Here is a 16,474-nt window from a genome sequence, read left to right as displayed (position 1 = left end):
CATTGTTTTGTGTGTTCTGACATTTTTAAAGCCTTATTCATTTACACCATGCAATTTTAACAACAAAACATCAGATCTAGGTAACTTTTTGGATATAACGATATAATTATTATTATTAAATTGTACAGAATTAATCAAGACTTATTTTTGATTATATAAAATGTCGTTGAGAATACTATTATAGTTTACATTTAAATTTAAACAATAATGTCCCAGTTCTTTCACTCTTGTTTCCACAAAAGGAGCAGATACAGTATTTCCTCAGAAATGGGCCTTTCCCATCATTTGATGGCGTCATGTACGCAGTCGCGCTGGGAAACAGCGAGGAATGTACCATGTGGTAATGTCATGACGAAATATATTTCTAAAAGCCTTCTACCGCACTATTGTGTGATATGTCTATATGTATACAACTATTAACTATTGATTACAAATACACTAAAGCTTCATTAGTGTAATGTTTATCAGTTTTGTGGGTGTTTTGTGGTAATGATCTCCCCCGCTCGTGAGCACGAATGGTTCGCTCGGGTCTCGCTCGCTCCTTCTGTTCCGTGAGCGCGCGGCGAGCAGCAGCGATTCATTCATACAACACTAACTAAAGCGTTTAAAGTGAGTATATGTTTGAAAAATGATGGTGTTTATGTTCTTTTATTGCGTTTCTTTGTGTAAATGATTGAATAATGCTGTGTTGTAAATGTACGGGGTGTTCAAAAGCCGGTTAGACGTCATTCATCTGTTTATTTATTCATGTAAGAATAATCAAAATGATCGTGACGTGATAGAAAGCTCGTGCTGATGTTTCAGTCACTGTCATTATGAAAATCCGTTTAATCCTCTATAAATATCTAGTGTTGTGGTGTTCATGGGCCTGACACCTCCATGTGCAGGAAGTCCAGACAGATTTTGTTGAATAATGACGCATCTCATGTTTAAGCTGATGATCTCTTGGTAAACCAGAGATTTCTACAGATTTATTGATTTTATGATCTCTTGATATCACCTTTTTCTTTCTGAACCAACGGAATGAGTGATTAGGCTTTAATGAGAAAATCCACATTAGTCCATTTCCCCCAATATCAGGTTCAGATCTTGACAGTCATCATAAAATAAACTGTCCTCTAATGTAAAACTTAACATTGAATCCTTAAAACATACTAGTATCTATTTTCCTGATACTAGTACTTATTTTTTAGATTGTCCCTCCCAACTATTCCTTCACAATCAGCCTGATGAATCTTGACATTATCATCCTAAAATATATTCCATGATGTGTCTTCCCACATGGTTGCTTAAGAAATGAAAGCTATACACTCCATCATTTAGGGTTAGAAGAACTGTTGCCAAACATATAATATGATAGAAACATAATAATCATAGAAATAATTAACCCATTAATTGACTCTTAAAGGGATAGTTCACCCAAAAATGAAAGTCAGTAATCACTCTCCCTCATGTTGTTCAACCCCGTAAGACTTTCGTTCATCTTCAGAACACAAATTAAGATATTTTTGATTAAATCCATATATAGGGCATATAGCCTACTATGGTAATCATTCAGTACCATTGTACATAATATATGAAAGTGCCTCTCTGATTCCATCACAGGATCATGTTTTCACCACAGCTTCTTTGTAAGGGCATGTAGGATTGAAGTCCTCATGTGAGATTCAATATACATATACTTTTCTTATTTGCACTTTATGGTTTATTGCTTGCCTCTGTCTGGATGAGAAGAACGAGTTCAGCTACATTCAGTTTTGTTTCGGCACTTTTCCTGTTTGCTGAAGGTGAGTTTGGACAGACTGTCTCCCATCAGCATGCTGGATGTGGGATTTGCCTCATATTATTTGTCCCATGATGGATTTGAGTGGGTGTTTTGTCCATTTTAAATTCGATTGTCCTTTCTTTCAGTTCCTTCTTTTTATTCATATTCTGCTTGACTTCATTGTAAAGCTCAGTGTTTAAATCTAATGCAATCATAATTGTTTCTGTGTAATGTGTGTGTGTGTGTGTGTGTGTGTGTGTGGCTTGTTCTGTCTTTAAAACTTAAGTGTGTATTCTGTGTAATTTTTGCTGCACCAAATGAAATAGTAAAAAAAAAGATTGTATCCAAACAGGTTTCACAAACACTTGATTTTTTTCGAATTCAGTTTTTGTTGTCTGTTAGTAATAGTTACCACTGGATCAGTATTACTTCTTCTGTTGCATGACCCTAAACAAACAGTTTATGTTTGCTAATTTGCTCTCAAACTAAGGCCTTGTTTACGCCTGGTATTAAGATGCGTTTTGGTCGATCGGATCGCAAGTGGACGATGTTAAATACAGGTGTAAATGGGGTCTACAACGTTTTAAGCTTGTCAACCCCTTCCAGAGGTAGGCAAAAAAGCATTTGACCGGATTGCTTTCGTAGTGTAAACGCTCATGTGGTCGAATGCATTGAAACAGTCTTTCAAAGAGACCGACAACTCTCCGCCTACTGACCTAATGAGTAAACATTACAGGAAGAGCTCTAGCCAGACGGCATTTAAACTCTGTCGGCTGAAGACCCGAGTTTGGTTTGAAGATGAAAAACGTACCAGACACAATGTTCTCTCACCACTCCTGATTTTTAACACACTCACAGCGTTCGGCTGGTCTTGAGGCTGTCAGAGCAGAAACTAAAGCTGATGCTCTCCGTATGATTTTCTGTCATTTCCAGTGTGTTCATATGTAAATTGCACAAGCTTATTTTGTCCATTAGATCGAAAGATCTGGAAAAGCCCATATATTTACCCGCCCATAGACGCTCCCCTTCTGGACAGAAGTGGCAGAAGAGATCAGGACCGAAGTGGTTGAAAGTGGACAAAAGACACGGATTAAAACACCAGGTGTAAACGGGAATGTGTCTCCCTCGTCCACTTGTGATCCGGTCGACCAAAACGCATCTTAACACCAGGTGTAAACAAGGCCTAAAAGCAGATTTGCACAATTTACACACTTCATGTTTAACGTTAACCTATTGCTGTGTAATTAATTCTCCAGTTCCCTGTCACTCTCCTTTCCCTCTCTTTCATTTATCTATCAATCCTCCACCTCTATATTCCCGGACACAAGAAAATGCGCAACAGAAGCCGTCGAAATTCTTCTTTGAATAAGTCGGGATCTTCCGAACGCCATCAGAACGGTGCCGTGGGATGGTTGTCCAGCGCGGCTCTCGAGGGCTTGAGATCGGAGAGTTCGTCGGTCTGGTTCGACCGCGGCGCGTACGAGAGAGCGGAGAGCCTTTACTACGTACGACTCTTGCAGGAGCAAAATGGCACGACTTCTCCTGCGAGCTTTTCCGATTCGTCACGAAAGCCGGAAACCTGTCGCCATCAAGGCCAAGAGGCTTGTCATCACGTCGTTCAAGACGTGTGGGTCAACAAACCCAACTTTGACCAAGCCAAGAGCAAGTTTGTGGGCCGGTTTCCCAATCAACCAAGATCTCTTCAACTGCAACCCAGCATCCAAACGCCCAGTGACGAGGGCTACCAATCACAAACCCCGACTCCGCCCACACCTGCTTCAAAGCCAATCAACGGCCTTCCTTGCCTGACTCCACCCCCAATGGGGGTGTGGCTTCAGAAACCGCTTTTCGATAGAGCCGAGGCGTCTTTCTACCAGAACCTGTACAGCCGCAACTCGCCACCGAAAACCAGTAGCGATGAATCGAGCTCAAAGCGGCGAAATAACGACGTCGCTACACAAAAAAAGCCTGTGGTTTGCGATCGCCGGGATTCTGATGATGCAAGAACCAATCAAGGAGCAGCGATGTGTAATTTCTTGCATCCCGACAGCGAGAGGGTGTGGCTTGATCGTGGTCGCTATGTGGAGGCGGAGACTCGTTTCTATGAAGGAGCCGTGGCGAAATCCCTCAAAACATCTGTAAACCATTCTAGCCGGAAGCAGAAGTATGACTCTATACTCCAGAAAGATTGCACACACTTTCCCCGCACATTTGAGTTAGTTCACTCCCTCATGCCGCTCCAAACCTGCATTACTTTTGTGTCTTGAACGTCCTACAAATCATCTTCTTTCGTGTGGAGGAAAGTAAGTCATACGGGTTTGGAACGACATGCGGGTCCGTAAATGATGATAAAATGTACAGTTTTTCCTGAACGATCCCTTTTAAGCGATGTTTTACTCTCAGGTAACATCAATCTCACCCCTTTTATTTACATGCATTATGTTTACAACCTTTTCTACTTCTTTTGTCCATCATCTTCATTGCATATTTTTCCTCTTTTTTTTTTACACACTCACATTCATTCTTGTTGCGTTTGGTCCGTTGTGTTGGCTTGAAAGATTCCTTTGTCTGAGTTCAGTTTTGTCTTCTTTCATTTGTTCTGTTGATGTCATTTTTGCATGGTTGCATTGCATTAACATTTAATATTATTAGTATTATGTCCATATACTAATTTTGAGGTTCGTTTTTATTTTCCATTTTCATTTTATTCTTGTAGTGAGTTTGTTCTTTAATTTTTACTAAGTTTTATTTCAGGATAAAGGAAAATATTGCATTTGGATTTATTTAATAAACCGCTTTATAATTTAATAATTTCTTATTATATTCATTATTCTTGTTCATTTTTGGGGTGGATGAACTTGTTACATTGATTGTAAAAAAAATAATATCATCTGATTGAGATATTTAAATAAAAACTAGTCCTGCTCAACAGTTGATCTCAAACATATTTTCATCAAGGCCAAATATATAGAAAATCAAATGTTCATCTCATGTCAACATTGCTCAATCAATGTTCATGTCATGTGGTATTTAGTGAGGTTGTCACAGGTCTTGTGTGTGTTTGTGCAGGATGACTGCAGCGGACTGTTTGGCGCAGGAGAGGATCTGGTTCGATAAGCCGCGTTACGATGAAGCAGAACGGCGGTTTTACGAGCAGATGAACGGACCTTCACAACACAAACAGGTTATAAAATACAGAGACGTCTCATATGTGACCTTGGATCACAAAACCAGTCACATGTCGCACGGGGATATCTGTGGCAATAGCCAACAATACATTGTATGGGTCAAAATTATCAATTTTTCTTTTGTGCCAAAAATCATGAGGATATTAAGTGAAGATCATGTTCCGTGAAGATATTTTGTAAATTTCCTACCGTAAATATATAAAACATTTATTTTTGTGAGTGGATGCAGCAAAATCGTGAACATAAATGAACAACTTGTTTTTTTGCATCCTCAGATTCCAGATTTTCAAATAGATGTATCTCGGCCAAATATTGTCCTACCCTAACAAACCATATTTATTCAGCTTTCATATGATCTATAAATCTCAATTTTACCCTTATGACTGGTTTTGTGGTCCAGGGTCACAATTAACATGATCAACTTGCACAGGACGAGTGCTTATACTACTATTCCACATGATATTTTCGAAAAATAGTAGGCAATGAGTGCAAATGGCATTTCCAGATTCCAAATGTACGTTTAATTAATTTTATGCATTTGGCAGATGCTTTTATCTAAAGATTCGTTCATTCCCACATTCCCAGGGAACTGAACCCATGACCTTACCGTTGCTAGCACTGAGCTTCACTGTTTAACACCTGCTCTATACCAGCACACACTGAGGTTTCTCTCTCTCGTCTCAGGACACCGGAGCTAACAGTATTCTTCAGGACATCGCTCGAGCACGAGAAAACATCCAGAAATCTCTCGCTGGGGTGAGTTAAATGAAAAAATCCTGGGATTACTCTTAGAGAGGTACAAGCGAGCTCGGTTCTAGGGCTACACAATTTTTATCAGGAAAAAAATTTATATATAGCAATTATTTTCTACTGATAATAATTGTGATTGCTATTAGTAAGAAAGTTTGTGAACCCCTTGCAGAAAATGTGAATCATTTTCTGCAAGGGGTTCACAAACTTTCAAGCAGGACTGTGTATCCATATATATATATAACACACACACACACAGCATTGAGCTTTTATATTGGAATAAAACTGTGGGGGACATCATGAAAAAAGGTTAATGAAACCCTAAAACAAATTTTTTGAGATTTTAACATGTATAGGTTGTACATCAATGAAAACAACAATATCACTCATTATGTTTTTTTATTATTAAGGGAAAAGTGGTTATTATATATTTTTTTCTGAACTATTTTGTTCTTCCGGTTTAAAAAGCACAGTTGAACCAACGTCATGAAAAGTGAGTTTTATATGTTGATTCTGAGTGGCTGGAGAGTCATGATGATTTTCGGAGCTTTTCTCTGCTTTATTCATGAGAACGAACTCTTTCAATCCAATCAATCACTGCGCTGTATTATGCATTATGAGTTTTATTACAGTTTTATTACGTTTCAGCGCTGTTCAGATTTGAGTTGTTCTTCTGACACGTGTCTTAAGTGTTTGTTTCCTCAGTACAGTAAAACAAATTACACTTTCATGGCGCTTCTGATTTGTTGACAACAGCCAGTTTATAAGCAGTTTTATCCCGATTAATTGTGCAGCTCTATTCTGTTCCTAAACACTAGTGAGCTGTCTTTTCCTGACAAGGCATTGTGATTATGTTTTATATTATGATCATCCTTTGGTCATGAGCATGTCTCTGAACGAAGCCCCAGATCTTCTCTCTTAAAGTCCCCCTATAGTCAATCATTTTATCCCTTAAAACTCATCTTTAATCACCAAAATGACATATTTAAATGTTTTCTCCCTGAAAAAAATCATCATGCCTTAAAATATCTTGAATGTAACTCGACACCCTTGCCTCATTTAGTATGCGCGGTTCTATGAATATGCAAATGAGCCCCGCCTCCACTCACTCACTCAGCTCAGAGATCCACTGGTTGACGATCACACGTTGATCTGATTGGTTACAAGGTAGTTTGTGACATCAGAAACACCAGCGATTTCAAAGCGTGTGTTTGAGACTGTCTTTGGTTCACTGCAGTTTTAAGAAGGAAATACTCAGCAATGGTGTCGACTTATGGTGCGTTCACACCGGACGCGAATTGCGCGTCAGGCGCGAGTGATTTCAATGTTAAGTCAATGCAAAGACGCGTTACGCGCGTAAAAAATTCCTGCGGCGCGAATGAGGCGTAGAGCGCGGCGCGGTAGACGCGAATACGCCTCATTCGCGCGTCAAGTTCGCGCGAATGGCGCGAATTGAGCGTCTGGTGCGTTAAGCGCGTTACGCGCGAATGTTTTATGTAGTGCTTTTTGTGCATTCTCGTGTTTGACGCGAATTCGCGTCTGCCGCCCGAGTTGAAAAATCTGAACTTCTGCGTCAATTCGCGCCGCGTTAACCAATCAGGAGCCTGCTTCAGCTGCTTGCTGCTGTCACGTGGTGAAGTGACAGTTTATAATGTTATTTTATGTTTGGCCTCAATAAATTATTTTGTAATATGACTAAAATGCACAACAAAGCACATCTTTCACATAAAAACTCGATTTCAATATATGAGAGATACTCATTTTGTATTGAATGCAATTTATTCCATATCTATATGAAACATTATTAATGTAATGTGAAGACAACAAATACAATTTAGTGTATACAAAAAAAAAAAAAAATCACAGGACAGGTTTCACTTTTGTAGGCTGGCTCCATTTATTATCAAAACAAAAATAAATGACAGATTAGGTGGGTGCGGGCGAGGGTGAACCTCGCGCCGGGCTGTAGAGCGCGGGCTCGACAGGCAGCGACCACTCGAGGCCGAGGCCTTATACGGCCTACGCTGTCCTCGTCAGCGTCCTCACCGTTAGGTCCACCAAACCTAGCTCCTGGAGCAAATTGTGAAACTCCTGAAACCCTCCGGAGAGTCTGGTGGACCCGAGTACAGCGACGATGTCCCCTACGCAGCTGTTTCTGCTCTCCAGAGCATATACGAGCGTTGACTCTCTCGATTAATGCTAATGCTAATGCTCGATAAACATCTAAAAAAGATGGCCGCCAACGGGTTTCGAAATCTCGCTCTTGACACGCGAATGTACACTTGTGGTCAAGCGTCAAACTAGACGCGGTAGACGCGAATTTGACGCGCTATTCGCGTCCGGTGTGAACGCAGCATTATGAATCTACACATGGTTTGTCTTTTAAAGCGTATTAAAAACACCACATAGACACATAAACAACATTAAAGGCTGGATTTTCGCCACAAAATTAACATTTTGAATCATCTGTTGACTTCCCTTATAAATGATCTCTCCTGTAGCTGAAGACAACCATGCAGCCGAGTAGAGGCTCCGCCCCTAAAATATCAAACCCCTCCCACCGCTCCTCTCCTGTAAGTGTGTGTGTGTGTGTGTGTGTGTGTGTGTGTGTGTGTGTGTGTGTGTGTGTGTGTGTGTGTGTGTGTGTGTGTGTGTGTGTGTGTGTGTGTGTGTGTGTGTGTGTGTGTGAAAGCCATCGGCCAGAAACACACACCAAAGTAGCTCACGTCAAAGTCGAAGCGTGTGCATGCTCGCATGCGTGTTGTTTAGGCAGTTTCAGAAGACTGTTATGCATGCGTTCCTGTGTGGATTTATTGTTATGTTTCGTGTGTATTTTGCTGTGGAAGGTCTGATTTTGCTCCGAGCAAACACCTGTACATTTGCATCTTTGTTGTGAGGTTTGTATTAGTGTTTAGTATCGTTGAGATGGTTTTAGTTAACTATAATAACCCTGGTTTGTGTTATTCCAGGCTGTACTGTATGTGTGTATTTGCTCTGAAATTAACTATAAGACACTGTATTTGTTATTGTTTTATTCATCTTTTTCAGTGAGAACCATAATTTTAACCAATCAGAATTTGAAAATGTTTCATGCAAGAAATATGATTAAATTAAAATAATTATTAAATGAGCACAAGAAAAAAATACATTTTTTAAATTATACACAAATACAGAGTTCAGAGTCTGAGTAATTAATTAATGTGCAAATAATTAATTAATGTATACAATTAAAATAAATAATTTTAAAACAAAAACAATCAAAATAAAAAATATATAAAAAATTTTTTTATTTAATTGCGTGTCATGTTGACCATTAACCGACATCAGAGAACCGTGAACATACAAATGTGTTGTTAAATTATTGTAAATATTAACAAAATCAAAGGGGTTTAGAAACATGATTGAGATTATTATAAACAAATTGAATTAGCTAACTCTGTAAAATAAGTTTTGACAAAATGTTGCACAATTCATGTTGTTTTGTGTGAAACATGTTGACTAGTTAGTAGTGTTTGTGTAATTGTAACTAGACCTCACTGCACAGTGGAGTATCAGAGGCTGATGGGAACTGTGATGTGACGTGTGTGTGTGTGTGTGTGTGTGTGTGTGTGTGTGTGTGTGTGTGTGTGTGTGTGTGTGTGTGTGTGTGTGTGTGTGTGTGTGTGTGTGTGTGTGTGTGTGTTTAGAGCGGCGGAGGCAGTGCTGCTGATTACGGAGAGCTCGCCGCACGCATGAAGAACCTGGAACTAGAGAACCAGAGTCTACACACAGGTGTGTGTGTTCACATGTTGTTAAAGAGATTCTCATAGCTTTGCATTTGCATTTCGGAAGGATTAATTACATTTTTGGGATAAATGGACATTTTGTAAAAACACTCAGCACCCTCAAATTAACTATTCAGTAAATTTCGATTTCAATATAAAAAAAATAAAAAAATATTTGTAAACATAAATTTGTTTAATTTTTAGTAATTTTACAATATCCTTTTGTCATTTTCGTTCTTTTTTGTAAATATTGCTATTTAGGTTTAATTTGATTTCAGTTTGCATACAGTTATTTTAGTATTATTTATATACTATTATAGTTGTTATTAATATTTGCATTAGCTTTTATTTTTATGTTTTAATTTTTTAGTAATTTTACTATGTGCTTTTGTCATTTTTATTATTTTTTGTTCTTTTTTGTAAATATTACTATTTAGGTTTCATTTTATTTCATTTTGCATGCAGTTATTTTAGTATTATTTATATACTATTATAGTTTATATACACTTTTTGGCATTAGCTTTTATTTTTTTGTAATTTTATACTGTGCTTTTGTCATTTTCAAACTCATACTGTGTTTTTGTTCTTTAAAAAAAAAAAACTTTTTAGGTTTCATTTTATTTCAATTTGCATCTAGTGTTATTTTACTATTATTTATCAAATATTATAGTGTTTATTAATTTTTTGCATTTGCTTTTATTTTTATATAGTAATTTTAGCTTAGTTTTAGCTTAGTTAATTTTAGTTCTAATTTTACTATGCTTTTGTCATTTTTATTAGTTTTAGTTTTTAAAATATTACTATTTAAATGTATTTTAATATCAGTTTGCATGCAGTGCTATTTTAGTACTATTATAGTGTTTATTAGCATTTTTAATTAGCTTTAATTATGTTTTTAAATTATAATTTTAGTTTAATATGTAGTAAAATGTGCTTTTGTCATTTTTATTAAAAAATATATATAAAAAAGTTTAATTTGTTCTTATTTCAGGTTTTATTTATTTCCAGTTAATAATTTTAGCGCTTCAACTTCAGATTCGGTTCAGTTTTTTTGTTTGTTTTTTTATCTAATAATACTTTCTTTTATTTCAGCTTTTTAATAGTTTTAGTCAACCCTGTTTGAATAGTCAACCCTCTCTTAATTCCATGCATTTAGTTGTAGCAAACATCATATCAAATAAAACTATATTTTCTCTGGCATCCTGAGGTGAACAAATAACATCAGCTCATTCATCATGCAAACTGAACAATGGTGATGTCATAATAAGTAGAATTTTACATTAAATGTTAACATTAATCTTTTGCAAGCGCTTGTACTTCCTTTAAAGGTGCCGTGTGTTTATTTTAGCGGCATCTAGTGGTGAGGTTGTGAATTGCACCCAACAGAAGTTATGGTGGCCGACAGGAAGTGATGTCGTCTGAGACAACAGAGAGTAGCCAGTTCAGCAATGAGGTTTCTTTACAAAGATAAAATAAGAAATTATGTTTACTTAATAATTCAGTAAAACAATATGTTATTGCGAATATTATTGTTACTTGTTCATCATTGTGTCAGTGTTTTATTTGCTGACTTTAGCTAGCGTGAAGAACAACACAGTGACGAAACGTGTTTGTCCGTTCAGGGCCACTGTAGAAACATGTCGATGTAAGCGGACCCGCGGTGTGTGTGTAGAGAGAAATGCCTCATTCTAAGATAATAAAACCATAACGGTTCATTAAGTAAGCTCTTTATACACCAGTGAAAACACAGTTATGTATATGATATTGCACTTCTGTCTACAGATCCTGCTAAATATTACACACTGCACCTTTAAGAAACGCATGTGATTGTTGTTGTTCTGTGTGTGTCAGTGGTGGAGGATCTGCGTTCTGCTCTCGGTAAGATGGAGAGTCGAGTGTCTGCGCTGGAGAAGCGTTCATCGGTGCCGACCGTTAACGGGACCGGTCCCCAGAAAGCCCCGTCTGCTCCGGTGAAAGAGGAGGAGGAGGAAGAGGAGGATGACATTGACCTGTTCGGCAGCGATGAAGAGGTGGACGAGGAGGCCGAGAGACTGAAAGAGCAGCGGCTGCAAGAATACGCTGCGAAAAAGGCCAAAAAGCCCGTCCTCATCGCGAAATCATCCATCCTGTTAGACGTCAAACCTGTAAGTGATTCACCTGCAGTTTACACAAGCACATGAAGTCCTGCGTTTAGAGTCTCTAAGCTGAAGCGGCGGATGTTTTAGTAACCAGGACGGCGATAGGATCCAAATAACACATTGCAGGAATGGTATCATTTAGGGATGCAACAATACAGTTAGCCCACGGTTCAATACATACCTCGGCTTTTTAACCACGGTTTTCGGTTCGGTTCTTATGGCTTGACACGTAAGAGTGTTGTTTTGTTCTTCTATGATGCTTAGGCAATAGGAACAGTAAGAGGTTAAGGAGGAAAAAATAAAAATGATTTATTGCAATACTCCTTTATTTTACTTAAAAGCTAAGAAAAGTCCATTAGTTCCTAGTGTATTGTATAATATACAATTTAACAGTGACATCTCACAGCTGCTGGTAGCCCATGTACAAACTGGGGAACACATCAATTCCTACATTTTTTAAATAAACATACACGAGAAGTTAGTAAACATAATTTGTGCCTTCAGACAGTGATATAGCTGGGTGATGGCGCCGCAGACGTTTGAGTAGGCTACACGTGTAAAACAATGCTTGCACACAGTCATTTTTTTGTTTACCGTTTTTTCTTCCTCAGCATTATACTCAACGGCAAAACCGAAATGTCCCCACACCACGGATTTGAAAGACGCCGGCGCTTCCTCGTACTGTGGCCTCACTTCACCACCGCTCGCCATGTTAAAGTGTGGAATGATGGTGAAACGCCCCCTAACTTTAGAGCATATAGTGATTGAATATTTACTCGCGGGGAGGAGTTTCCTCATCTCAGCTCGTAGACTTAAGGCCAATTTATACTTCTGCGTCGGGTGCGCGTAGAAGGTACGGCGTAGCATACGCATTGACGTGTACCATACGTCGTACCCTTCGCCGTACCCTGACGCGCACCTCCTCAAAAATGTAACTACGCGTCGCGGCGACGTGGACCGCAAGATCTGTGATTGGTCGGCTGGATAGCATCGCGTTTCCTCCTACACTCTGCACCGCCCGCCCGCCATTTTTAAATTCCGAAGATCAGTGAAGAGCCATGGAAAAAGACCAAGTGACTGAGAGATTGCTTGAAGAAGTGCGGAAATACAGCCATCTGTATGACTCCTTCAGTCGCCATTGCTCGTAGAAACCTAAACTCAAAATAGCCGCGAGGAATGTAAACACAGTGGAACTGGAACATTAAAACCCACCCGCGCCAACTAGCGTTTCGGCGGTGTAACTGCACATCAACACAGACATTCGCAGAAGTATAAATGCTCACGACGGCGTCGCCTACGTGCGTAGCCTACGACGTACACTACGGCGTACCCTCGACGCAGAAGTATAAATTGGCCTTTACAGGCACACACAGTCAATTCGGAGAGAAAAAAAACGCACATAAATCATTTAAACGTAAAACCGATTCAAAAAACACAATTCACAAGCACGTATTGACCCGTGGATGTCATACCGAACGGTTCAATATTATATTGAGAATTGTGGCATCCCTAGTATCATTCCTATCCTTAAGCCCGGGACACACCAAGCCGTCGGGGGAAAAGTTTCACCTGAACACACACAGAGAGAACTACAGCCGACTGTCAGCTAGCGTGTGTGTTCTGCGCCTGCGTGTAAATGAGACTGTCTATTAAACTGTCTATTTCTGCAGATATATTCGTCTATATTCGTCATTCAAAAAGGGAAACCGACGCTGCAGAAACACAAACCATAAACAAAGCAGTGCGTGGATATCAATATATTACCGTTTTGAATATCAATCCTGCTAAACACTTTCTTTGTTCCACTCCTCTCGTCTCGTGTTAATATTGTAATATTCGCTGAGAAACACTCATGTAAGATGGCGTAACATTAGAACAGCCTTCTGTCTTTGCAGTTTAGACTTCTTTGCTCGCTGTTTTGCTATTATTCTCCTGCTCTGAGTCGTTCACTAAGCTGAACAGCCAATCAGAGTCCTCTCTCTCACCGACGCCGATTCAACATGTCAAATCGGCCGGAAAAAAAGCCATCGAGGACCAACTTCAGCCGACGGTGAGAAACACACTGAGAAACACTGAGTCTGCCGACGCACAGGAACCGCCCGAGGCCGACCGACGGCTTGGTGTGTCCCGGGCTTTATAACGGATCCCTTGTTTTGATTGTTTTTGGATGTATTAAGATGTAAATTCTGAATACTATATTGTATACTACTAAAGTTTGTTGGATAAAAATAAAATATTTATATATATTGTAGGAAAAAATTATGTGGACGTCGAAGATCTAAAAAAATGAAGTTTATTACAGCATAGCAGTGGCAAGGTTCACGAAGCACCTTGAGTTCACCGGCGTCAGAATGAACCCAGAACATCCTAATCTTAAACCTTTTATCCTGTTAGTTTACTCTTAATGTAAATTACGTTGGTCTTGTTGTAACAGCTGTGGTCTATGTGTGACTGAAGTTGAGACACCCTGTTGTCTGAGAAGGTTCTCTGTGTCCCACACCCAGTCCCATTCTACAATCGACCATTTGCTCAGGATGTGATCAACCCAAATGAAGAAACAATATAACTTGACTGCCTTAATCTCTATGATAATTAAGCCATTTTGGGGATGAGCTCATTCTAAAATATATTTTGGAGTGGAATCTGGTTCGAGGCAGACTACTCTTTCTTACTATATATATATATATATAGGGTTTGAAATTAACATCCGCCAAATGCGGGTAATAATAATCAACTGTGGCAGGAAACAGTCAAATCACGAGCCAATTTGGCAAGTTATTCTGTTTACTCACTTTGCTGGGGAAGTTCGTGTCGTCAAATCTGCGCAGATTTAATGCAAACACTCGCGAGTCATCATGATATATTAAATACAGCGTATTGCACAGAATCTGCTCATATCTGGCTTACTTGAACACACACTTCACTACACAACAAATAACAGCGCTTGTTCATTTGCATTGAAGCAACAGCGAAGATTAAAAAGCATTTGGTGAACAGAAAAACATTGTTATTTTCCAACATCCTAAATTTTGATGTTCTTTGTCCTGTATTGATCCGTCCATGGTGGAATTTCCACTGGTTTGGGTGAAAAATATATTAATAATAATAATCACACACATGACAATCTATGCATTTGTCCAATCGCCTGCATGACCATAAACTTGCACTTTCTAGCCAGACTTCTCAAGCCAGCATCAAAGTCTCAGTCTCATGTTGTCGTCCTCTTGTCCACAGTGGGACGATGAGACGGACATGAAGAAGCTGGAGGAGTGTGTGCGGTCGGTGCAAGTGGACGGGCTGCTGTGGGGAGCGTCCAAACTGGTTCCAGTGGGATACGGCATCAAGAAACTGCAGATAAACTGTGTGGTGGAGGACGACAAGGTGGGAACAGACTTCCTAGAGGAGGAGATCACCAAGTTTGAGGACTACGTGAGTATTGTTCCCATCATAGACTGTATAAAACAATGGACGTAGTGTCCGTGACGTCACCCGTATATGTTTCTGAAGAGCGTTTCTGAAGCCCAAAGTGGGCGGAGCCGGCCGTCGCCATCTTGTCTGCGCATCACTCACGGTGTGGTGAAGTGATGAGTCCCAGCTTAGGACCCCAGAAGTATGCCTGATGTAAAGTTTGTGATTCTTAATGTAATCAATCAATCTTTAATTTGTGTAATAATCTTTTATTTTTATCCTGATTATTTATAGTTTTAAGTGAAAGAAATTGCATTTTTAGGAATGTTTTGCGACATTAGGCATAATGTAAGTATTGTTTTAGCTACTTAAGTAGCATGTCATGTCATAATTAATTCTTAAACCGAATAATGCTTGTATCATATATATTATTGAAGTTTTTTATCGAAAAATATCGTAGATGGTGAAAAAATCGTTATCTCTATGCTACTATCTAAGCTAACTAAAAAAAACACTAATAACACGATAAATGTTTAATTTTACAATCTATAGCTTTGGTTATATACTAGTACATGAAACATTTAAGTTAAAAGACATTTATAGTCGTTATAACATAGTTCAAAACGACTTATAAAGTGATATCTGATTTGTAACCAGGCACTAAAGCAATTACCCATAAAATGTGCTTTGAACCAATCGGATTGCTTGGGTCCTAAGCTGGGACTCATCTCTTCACCACACCGGATAAACAAAAAGTGACATAGTAGTAGTGACATGCGCTAGTAGTGACATCCACCTGTCACTCAAGTGGCCACGCCCCTAATTATGCAGAACTTTAAGGCTTAATATAATTTAAACGGATGAATTATAAAAAAAATTCACCCCCCTCACAGTCGTCATGAAGGGCAACATTAGCAATATAGACCAAAACCACTTTTTGCACCTGACTGTAAACATGTTTTATTCTGCTGTAAAGTTGGGCATTTTAACATGGAGGTCTATGGGATTGAGTCTCTTCTGCAGCCGGCCTCTAGTGGCCAGTCGATGAACTGCAGTTTAACTCACTTCAGTGTTGGATTCACAAGAGAGAGACCGGAAGGTTGACGATTGGTTCTCATGCAGACTGAAGATGTTAGCGCACAGTTCCAGTGTCTTGTAAAGCTTGATGTGTTTGTTATTGTGTGTTACAGGTTCAGAGTGTGGATGTTGCGGCGTTCAACAAGATCTAACACACACTCACACACATGTAAACACTCAACATGCTACTGCTGCTGGATGAATATCGGTTAATAAATGAGTTGGAAATGTATTTGTCTTGGTCTCTGTCTTTCATTTTCCCCACATCTCGTTAAGCATGTTTATTATGCAGTTGAGCATTAGAATCAACAGTTGTGCCGATTAAGAGCATTTTCATGTGTTTGTGGTCCTGTGTTCATGTGTGGAGATAGATAGATAGATAGA

At 39.0% G+C, this 16,474-nt stretch overlaps 2 protein-coding genes across 4 annotated transcripts in view; both read left to right on the top strand.

Moving 5' to 3' along the window:
• Window positions 1–460: 460 nt before the first annotated feature.
• Window positions 461–16,322, top strand: eef1db (eukaryotic translation elongation factor 1 delta b (guanine nucleotide exchange protein)). Of its 3 annotated transcripts, none has more exons than XM_082147226.1 (8): window positions 461–609; window positions 4,835–4,949; window positions 5,638–5,709; window positions 8,205–8,276; window positions 9,390–9,474; window positions 11,319–11,611; window positions 14,840–15,034; window positions 16,204–16,322. In XM_082147226.1, the coding sequence occupies exons 2-8, from the start codon at window positions 4,836–4,838 to the stop codon at window positions 16,240–16,242; spliced, it is 870 nt and encodes a 289-aa protein (XP_082003352.1). In that variant the 5' UTR covers window positions 461–609; window position 4,835; the 3' UTR covers window positions 16,243–16,322. The 3 variants fall into 3 exon arrangements, with proteins under 3 accessions (XP_082003352.1, XP_082003350.1, XP_082003351.1); XM_082147224.1 differs by lacking the exon at window positions 461–609 and adding an exon at window positions 3,911–3,929; XM_082147225.1 differs by lacking the exons at window positions 461–609; window positions 8,205–8,276.
• A 133-nt stretch (window positions 16,323–16,455) lies between these two features.
• Window positions 16,456–16,474, top strand: part of LOC309482011 (uncharacterized protein) — a 32,031-nt gene continuing 32,012 nt past the window's right edge. The window contains 1 exon segment of the mRNA XM_082147182.1: window positions 16,456–16,474. This exon segment is cut by the window's right edge and continues 1,095 nt beyond it. The gene's annotated coding sequence lies outside the window, so the exon portion shown is untranslated.

Source organism: Leuciscus leuciscus (genome assembly GCF_965113295.1).
Source record: "Leuciscus leuciscus genome assembly, chromosome: 19".
NCBI lineage: Eukaryota > Metazoa > Chordata > Actinopteri > Cypriniformes > Leuciscidae > Leuciscus > Leuciscus leuciscus.
The sequence above is the reverse complement of the archived record's forward strand: the minus strand, read 5'-3'. Positions and strand labels throughout refer to the sequence as shown.